Source organism: Ornithodoros turicata, chromosome 1 (genome assembly GCF_037126465.1).
Source record: "Ornithodoros turicata isolate Travis chromosome 1, ASM3712646v1, whole genome shotgun sequence".
NCBI classification, from domain to species: domain Eukaryota; kingdom Metazoa; phylum Arthropoda; class Arachnida; order Ixodida; family Argasidae; genus Ornithodoros; species Ornithodoros turicata.
In genome coordinates this window covers 205,403,911-205,413,674 of record NC_088201.1, presented here as the reverse complement: position 1 = coordinate 205,413,674, position 9,764 = coordinate 205,403,911, and the positions used below count along the sequence as shown (strand labels likewise).

Genomic DNA, 9,764 nt, shown 5'->3' with positions numbered 1-9,764 from the left:
CAGAAACCGTCTGCTTTTGCGCGCGCTAGTGCATGGGCGTGAGCAGACGACTTTCAGAAGTTATTGGGCACCGCGGTAGCTCTAGTACATTTACTTTCAAATCTCATTTGATAAACGCGCATTCTAAGTAGTCGCAAGCATGGTGATTCAGAACAACCTCATTAACAATCCTCAGAGACAAGTTAAAAGTCGCAGAACAACCCCATCCACAATCACAAATCTGAAGTCGCTGGCCATTGGCGCGCGCGACCAAAAATATATTACGCGCGCTTCCATTACACTCCCCGTTGTACACTGATCGTGCTTCGAAATGAAGTGTCGCTGACGACGTACATGGAGAAGGAGTACGTGTTTATTTAAAAACCGCATTAAATAATCGCGGAAAGAAAACACGTGACTTAGCTTCCACGTATCCGATCGTGCGCCACATTATAGGAGACCCCACAGTCAATGCTCGGACTACATTCTCCGTTCGCGGAGGTATATGCCTGAGTGTCCCCATTTTGAGAGCAAAGGGGATTACTCAACCCAAGGTGCTTCTGCAAGTTACAATTACCATGACAACGACGACGCACCCGCAGGACGACGTGATACGTGACGTAGGCATGAGAGAAGCGCAGCTTTCCTCGTCTGCTCTTACAACACGTTTCGACAAATTGTTCGAAAACGACTTGGTTATTCCGAGTGAAACTTTGACGGTTGTGTGTGTACAGTACTCGTGAAAGTAGTTTTGGCTAAGTTTCGGAATCGCCTCGGCTGTACGAGACCGTCCATTTAAAGCCAGGGATAAAAGGAAGGCAACTTGTACTTTTCTGGTACTTCAGTTAGAAACAGGACTGCCTCATTAGTAGCACCTGTTTCTTAGTCAAATAGCTGAAGAGTGGCGCTCCTTCCTCTTTTATTGCTCGCTTGAAATTAAATTTATTTGCGCGTTAGAGCAAACATCCTGTATATGGAACCGAGAATATTACAACTATTCATAACAACTGTTCTTAGCAGATTCACAGGTATTCATTCTAAAACATAATTTCCAGCGCAGTCAGATATTTATTACATGTATAAATGGAAAAGTACCAATATATGTTGGAAAAGTAGAAGAATTAATGGTACGCAGCAGAGCTTTATCCAGAATATCGAGCACGGGTGACGTTACAAGAAATTGTGTGGGGAGGGCGGTTATAATTGTCATGGTTTCCACGGAATTTGGGGACAAAAATTCAAGGGTATTTCAATGTCCTTTTAAGGCACAGCTGTAGTTCTGCCCTGCATGTAAACTGGGGAAAAAGATAGGGGACGTCTCGAAACAGTTGGGTAGTGTAGGGCGTTCTAGATAAATTACTGCATCAGAATACATAACATTACTGAAGGCCAGTTGCAACGTTCATTAGGAAATTTGAAACTGCATCAAATTACTGGATCAGGGAATGGTAGGTCAGTCTCATTTTAGTTGCCTCTGATCCAGTACGGCCCCATACGCCCAGTGCTCTCGCCATCGCCATATCATTTTAGTAAGCTTGTTCTAAAAGACTTAGGCCCAGATTTCTTATTTTGTTTTCCCTGATTGGAGCAGCCCGTTGTGGGACAACGTCTTACAGTCAGACCATTAGATGTGGACATGCCATCCTGCAGTTCTGCTTGACATTCTGCCGATTCAGTACATTTTTCACCTTGTTAATATGATGGCAGTGCTCTAGTGCATGTATGACGCTGTTTCTTACCCCCCCCCCCCCCCCTCTTCTCTCTGCTGGACCTCCCGAGGTCTTGTAGTGATGCTGGGTTTTCACTCGTAGTCGCAGCACATGTAACATCATTGTGATGTAAATGTAACTTCCATGTCATTAAGAGTGTCAATGTTCCGATCTAACGTTAGAGCTGGAATGTTTCTGTATTTCTCGGGTAGACGGTCAAATCCCAATGAGTCACACAATAGAAATAAGGCACAAAAATGCTTGCAAGGAAGCTGCGTGGTAATGAAATCCTTGCAGGTGCAGGAAGGTGCACTGAAGTTCACTGTATGGTGGAGCCCATGTTGAGGCAATGACCTCACCTTAAATATCCCTTGGCCTCGTCATTATCACCCAGAATGTCCTCCCTCATAAAGTCACCAGCAGCAGTTATGCGTGTCATGATATGTTTCACGACCTTTGGTGGCCTATTGTGAATACACGATGGAAGGTCAGAACAGCACAGCCTGTACTCCGTTGAAAGCTTCATGTTTCGTTCAAAAAAAGTTTTTTTTTTTCGCTCTAGAAGACACTGGCCATTGAGAGTTCCAATTAACCCGGCAAGGCATGTTCGCCTACTGTGCTGCTTAATATAGTGCTCCTTGAGCAATTTGTTTTGTGACTATTCTTTCTGATTTTTCACGCCAGTATCTTTCCTTCTGAGCCGCCTATTTCATGGTCTTTCCCGATGTACGTCATAGGTGGTATTTCACTGTGTGGAAAAATTGCACAAATTACATTTATCACTGCTATTGAGTTGTCAACCATCCAGAACAAAGGACTGAAGGAAGGACACCACAGTTTGAAAATCCGCAAGGCTTCAGAAATGCATTCAGCTGTTTCAAACTGCGTTATAAATATTCCAAAGTTCAACATTCGCCAACGTTGGTCTCCACTGCCAGAAGGAAGATGGGTAGGGCATAATCAGTTGTTTTGTGTGTTGCATATACACTTTTAGAAAAAAGGAAGTATGGGATACTCCATTGGGGGCATTCACGCTCGTCACACATATAACTCCCTTTGGGGTGTTTACGCTACTCCCCTTGTAAGGGTGTTTTCTTGACTCCTCTTCCTGAGGGAGTCCCCTCGGCTCCCGTTTCTGAGGGTGTTCCCCTGACACCCTTCCTGCAGGTGTTCCCTTGACTGTCCTATATCCAAGCACATTGCAGAGAATACTAAGCACACTGTTTTCCACCCTGTCACTTCATTGGTCTTTTTTTGCTACTGATCTGCGTTGCACCATATTACAAAAAAACAAAACAAAACAAAAAAACACTGCCCTCGCCCCAAAACAGGAACAGATGCAGTGGCCCTCCGCCTTTGTATTGCTCAAGAATCTAGGTAGTCCCACAGAACTACCCAAGCGGAACATCCCCAGAAACCGTCATTGGGATTGCAGTATTATACGACCCAAAATTTTACAACTCGCTCCTAGAGTACAAAGGAGCTAAACACTTTCGTAACGGTGACGGACATACGCCTGATCAAGTCGTAGTGCATCTGCAGTAGCTTCAAAATACCTAGCGTTACAGAACGGATATCCCTTTCTATCGGACATTGCGTTTCTTACTTTAGCTGCCGCTTCCCTTGCCATTACAGAGTTATTTCCACGGACATTTTCTCTCGAATGAAACGACCGATCCAAGTGTTAATTACTATTATAACAAGAAAGACCACTGAAAAAAAAAAGTACTTCACATACATAATAACATAACAAAACTTAACGTAACATAACTTGTAACATAACGTAACATAATTCTCCGAATGTCTCCCGTACCCGTACACTTTCTCTTTCCTGATTCTTATGTGACGGTTGCTCACGTGATGCATTGTATTACTGTCTGGTTGTTTTCTGTTTACTTAGTTCTGGAAACCTGTTTTATTGTATCTGTTCTCCTGGTATATATACTTGTGTCGCACTTAGTTGTGTAAGCTGAAGAAGTGCAGTCTCTTGCACGAAAGTTCTTGTTCAAATAAATCTTAGTTGCTTCTAACCGTTTTTCATGTTACGTGTAACATAACTTACTTAACATACCGACTTAACATAACAAAATAAGTTTTACTCAGACGTTTTGTCCGTCATGCGACGGACATCATCAGTGCCAAACTGAATGAGGGATTATACAACCGGTCGCTATTTAAGGAGATGGGAGTATTGTTCGGAATTGGAGTTCTCTGCTTTGTTGTCCAGTTATGTCGTCTCCCGGCTTTTGGAGTATTTTTTGCAAGAAGGACCGCACTGTAGAGGCGGTATCTTTATGAGCATAAGAAAACAAGATGTAGGCACCAGCATGCTTGGAAAGTTGCAGTAGCTGTTCCTTCAGTACGTAATGTTGGGCATCTTTCCAACGATATCCGCCACCAACGCCTTTTTTTTTTCTACAGCCAGGACTTGCGAAAAGTAGATGTCCTCGGCAGGGACACAACTACTCTGGCCATTTCAGACGCAGGCTTGTTCATCTCTTCTTGCAGTAGTTGCAGGTGTGTCTCGATAATTTTAACAAATTAATCAAAGCACGAGACTTCCCCGTTGCATAGTCTGGAAGAGCCTGGTATAAACATTGGGGTGTGAGGCTAACACCCCTCCATGAAGGGAGTGCACGCAACACCTCTCATTAAATACGATCATGGAAGGGTGTCGTTGCAACGCCCTCTCCGTTCGCGAGGGTGTCCGAGCACCATTTGGCTCCCTTTTGACACCCTTTTTTCTAACAGTGTAGGCACGCAACCGTATCTGCATATTTTTGCATGAGAGCTTTTATGAAGGCAGACTGATAACATAACCTTAGCTTTTCTCTACACTCCTTCGACACAACAGACAAAATGTCATCAGTACCTGAAGCATAAAAATGATGAGGGCCGTTCTGTTCTATGTGCTCATTCGATTGGTACGGGCGAAAAAAAAGTGTGATGTTGATTCTTGTAATGTGCAAATAAGAGTTCCTGCGTTAACCTGGTCAACCTCGCTGAAGTGGTCTTTTCTCAGCAAGAACGAATGCGGTTACCAATATCTTCCTTCGTACGCATCTTCATGCTTCTCTTTGCCAGCACACATGATATCATCTACGAAGTATACAAGGCACTGCTGCAGTTCCTTCATAGATGGTAATGCCCTTATACACTAGCCTTTCAGTTTCTTCTGTCACTTTACTGTTGACTGGCTGTGCATAGTAGATTGCTTGTCCACACTTGTGGTTTGTGTGTCCACCCTTTGCAGAAATGCTGACATATATTCTCTGTTCAACCAGCAGGGAACTCTAACTTTCTCTGATGCCATCACGAAGCTTAGCAAGTGCTTTGCCTCTTGCGTCTTTTCTTCCTCTTGCACTGAGGGTGGTGCTCACCTAAAAACGAGTTGTAAATGCAAGTGTAGAACAGTAAATTTTCAGTGTATATTTTGTGAGACTCTGTTTGTGTGTACTGTTAGTAGTTCATTAATTGAAAGGAAAAATCGCTAACAGGCAGAACAGACAAGACAAGCAACCAGCAAGACAGAACAGACAAAACTCATGGGGCAGTATTTTTTATAGCAAAGTAGGGGCATGCAAACGACAAGGAAATGCATAGAAGCATTTCATTGGTGAAGTGTTTCTAGGGTGACTTGTTAATACTGAACTTGTATATGAAATAAGACCAGCGGCATAGCCCCTTACATACACAAAGGTCAGGCAGGCTCTTGGGAATTGTGTGTTCGGACGTTACGAGGCAGGGATTGTCATTTTCACTCGCAGGCAACACACGATTTCTAGCATATCCTCCAAGAATTTCAATTTGAACATCAGCTGGGTAAACTTCCCGGGGGGGCCTTGTCCCCCTGGAAATGTTCCGAGCGCAGTGAGCGTTATGCCTTCAAATGTTTCGATGGAAAGATTGCTATACACAATGAAGCGGAATGGGCAGTAGGATTGCCATGGGTAAATTACCGTGTGCTGTAGGTATGCTTGTATCTTTTTATGTACATATAAGCAGTGCACCCCTTCTTCTTAGTTGTGTTTTTTTTAGTTCTGCCCAGCCGGATGTACAGCTGGTCGAAGCCGGGAACCAGTTATGGCACTAATAGAGAAAACTTGACTCATTTTCGTTTTCGAATAAAAAGTGGCAGCATGTGATGTTGAAAGAATATGCATGTCGTGACGACGATGCCGACGCAACGGGGCCAGCCTCATCAACATCGCAACCGCGCGCCACGCTCGGCAACCAGTTCCGTTGAGCGCTGATCCCGAAATAAAACCCGTCTCCTCTTACGTCGGCCAGGCCTCATTCTTCTCTCTCGATTGGTGACCCGGATTTCGAACATCTCGCACAGCCGCTACCACCTCGTCATGGAAAACACCAGTTCAGGTGACTCTTCTGCATCTCGTCTCAGCGCAGTTTCCATGAAGCTTCCCCCATACTGGCCCGGTGACCCTGCTCTGTGGTTTGCCCACATTGAGTCACAATTTGCAACCCGTGGAATCGTCAGCCAGCTCACCAAATTCCATTACGTCGTGTCAGCTTTGTCCCCCAATGAGGCCGCAGAAGTTCGCGACATTATTATGACCCCTCCCACGTCAGACCCGTGCGACAGACTCAAAGAGGAGCTTATCCGCAGGACAACAGCCTCTGAACAACGACGCCTTCAGCAACTGATTACTTCGGAAGAATTAGGCGATCGAAAACCGTCGCAGCTCCTTAGGCGCATGCAACAACTTCTGGGCGATCGTGCGACATCTCTCGATGCTTCCATCGTGCGCGAGCTTTTCTTGCAACGACTCCCATCCAACGTTCGATTGATACTGACCAGCTCTGAAGGCATTACCCTAGAAGCCTTGGCACAGTTGGCCGACAAAATTATAGACATGTCCTTGCCCATGTCAGCTCCGGCATTGTCATCTATATCCAGCGAGCAGTCCGATCTGGCAAACTTGCGTGCGGATCTCGAAATGCTCACCGATCTTGTCACAACCAGCCTTCGAAATCCCCGCTCCCGCAGCCCAAGTCCTGCACGCACACGCAATTGGACTCCGCAGTTCCGCCGCCGCCGCAGTCGTTCAAGGCCGTCCGATCCCAACAGCAACTTCTGCTGGTACCACGCTACCGTTGGCAACCGTGCTCGCAAGTGCACCCCACCATGTTCGTTTGCGGGAAACGGACCGGCCAACAACTGATGGCGACCAGCTCTGTTGGCACCCCTTGTCGCCGCCCATCCCTCTTTTTTATCATGGACCGACTCACAGGCGTCCGGTATCTCGTCGATACCGGCGCCGAAGTTAGCATCGTTCCTCCTGCACCCGGCGACAAGAAACAATGCATCGCATCCACCCTCGAAGCCGCCAACGGCTGTCCCATCCCCACATACGGCGAGCGCTTGGGTACCCTTGACCTTGGTCTCCGTCGAAACTTTCGATGGGTGTTTCTCGTTGCCCAGGTCAAGCATCCCATCATGATGATGATGATGATTAGGATTTTTCTGGCACAGCGACTACAAAGGTCATAATGCGCCAAACATGGTTATGAACACAGATGAATTAAGTTATAAGAATGAAGTGAATGAAATTCAACCTAAAACTATACTGATGTAATTAAAAGAAGTGTCTGTAAAGTTTTCTTGCAGAAAGTAACTAAAAAGTTATAGGCTCCCAAGCAGGCCTATGTCCCTAAAAAAGTTCTCGACATTATCAAACGAAATGACAGGCTCATCACCCAACAAGAGTGCTGGGTGAAGAGGTGTAAAATGCTTGTAGCATTCAGTGAAGTAGCGCTGGCGATAAGGTTCGTGTTGTGGGCATGTGATGAGAATGTGAAGGATGGAGAGTTGCTCGTTACAATTGGTGCACCACGGTGGCTCCTCTCCTCGAAGTAGGTGGCCGTGCGATAAATATGTGTGCCCAATTCTGAGCCTGTGTCTCAGCACCTCCTGGAGACGTTGTTGAATTGTATGTACTTTATGTCCTACGTGTGGTTTTATGAGATGAAGCTTGTTCAGAGCTTGTTCATCCCAAAACTGCTGCCATTTTGCGTTAATGGCCTTCTTTAATGTACGTCTGAAGTCATGGAAAGGGATGTCGAATGGGCTAATTTCTGATGAAAGAGCTGTTGCTGCGGCTCGGTCTGCAAGTTCATTTCCTGGGATACCAACGTGACTGGGCACCCAGCAAAATGTTAAGTTATAACCTCTGTTTATTATCCTACTGGCCAAAGAACGTGCTCTATGGACTAAAAGGTTCTTAGCCCGCTGCAGACTACTCAGAGCATGCAGAGAGCTAAGAGAGTCTGTGTAAATTACTCCAGATTTAACATGCGTTTGCAATATGAAATTAAGCGCCAAGATGAGTGCATATACTTCAGCAGTAAAAATGGATGCTGCTGGATTTAAACGGTGTGACCGCGTCACCGCTGCAGATACCATGGCGCAGGAAACACTGTCAGCAGTCCGTGACCCATCTGTGTATATTTCAGTGTGGTCACCAAAGGAATGTTTTACTTCGAAGAACTCTTGCTGAAGGGCTAGGGGCGACGTATCCTTTTTATTGTACTTAGTTAAGGAGTAGTTGAACTGTGGCTGTGATTGCCAAGGAGCACATTCGTCACCCTGTTCTAGGATCCAGGAGTCCTGATAGAAAAAGTTATAAAACTCTTGATACTGCAAGGCTCGCATGCTAAAAGGCCGTACCACTGATGGTCTGTTTACAAATAGTCGCTGAAGCCGTGTGCCTTGGACACAAAGCATGGCGGGATTCTGACAATGGCTTTTGACTTTAAGACTATAAAGAATAGTAAGGTAAGACCGTCGTCTGTCCAGAGACCACTCATTAGACTCGACGTACAAACTTTCCACTGGTGAGGTGCGGAAAGCTCCAAGTGCTAACCGGAGGCCCTGATGGTGTACTGGGTCAATTAACCTGAGGACTGATGTACGAGCAGAACTGTAAACAATACAACCATAGTCCATCTTCGACCGAATTACTGATGCATATATTTTGTGGAGGGTTGTTCTGTCTGCTCCCCAAGACTTGTGAGCGATAACTTTCATGAGACTTAAAGACTTTATGCATTTTGCTTTTAGTTGCTTGATGTGCGGCAAAAACGTAAGCTTTCTATCAAATACCACTCCCAGAAATTTGTGTTCTTCTCGGACAGCAATGTTCTCACCATTCATGTAAAGTGTAGGGTTCGGAAATAGTCCCTTTTTTCTCGTGAACAGAACACTGATAGTCTTTTCTGAGGAGAACTTGAATCCGTTCTGGTCTGCCCATTTAACCAGTCTGTTTATCGCCAGTTGTAGTTGCCTCTCACAAGTTGCCAAATTTGCAGAGGAGTATGAAATTTGAATGTCATCAACGTACAACGAATACGATATAGACGGAGGAATTGCAGTGGCTATGGAGTTCATTTTCACAATGAATAATGTCACACTGAGCACGGAGCCCTGAGGAACTCCATTTTCCTGAAGAAATGGTTGTGATAGAGTGCTGCCCAGTTGGACCCTGAAGGTTCGATCTTGGAGAAAGTTAATGATACAGCGTAAAAGCCGGCCTCGTATCCCTAAAAGGTATAGATCCTGGATGATCCCATACCTCCAAGCGGTATCATATGCCTTTTCTAAATCGAAGAATACAGAGGCACAGTGACTCCGCCTAACAAACGCTTCTCGGATTGTGGTCTCCAAACGAACAAGATGGTCTGTCGTTGAACGTGCATCCCATCATTGGCGCCGATTTTTTGGCACATTTTTTTTGCCTTCTCGTCGATATGAACCGACGCCGCCTTTTGGACACTCAGACGAACCTTACAGTGTATGGCATTCCGTCTTCTCCATCTATGCTAAGTCCCGTACTGGTCCGCCCAGCTCCCAAATCTAGATTTGAAGCTATCGTCCGAAGTTTTCCAAACCTCGCACCGTCCCCCAACACCGAACGCCCAGTCAAGCACGACGTCCAGCATTACATTGCCACGACAGGGCCTCCGGTATACGCTCGAGCTCGCCGCCTCGCTCCTGAGAAGCTTCGCGTCGCTCGGCAGGAATTTCAACATATGCTGGAGCGCGGACTGATTCGACCG

General features: G+C 45.7%; 1 protein-coding gene across 1 annotated transcript; it reads left to right on the top strand.

Moving 5' to 3' along the window:
• The first annotated feature begins 6,046 nt into the window (after nucleotides 1–6,046).
• On the top strand, nucleotides 6,047–6,871 carry LOC135393875 (uncharacterized). The gene has a single exon (XM_064624202.1). It carries the CDS (start codon nucleotides 6,047–6,049, stop codon nucleotides 6,869–6,871), a length of 825 nt encoding a protein of 274 aa, XP_064480272.1.
• The last annotated feature ends 2,893 nt before the right edge of the window (nucleotides 6,872–9,764 follow it).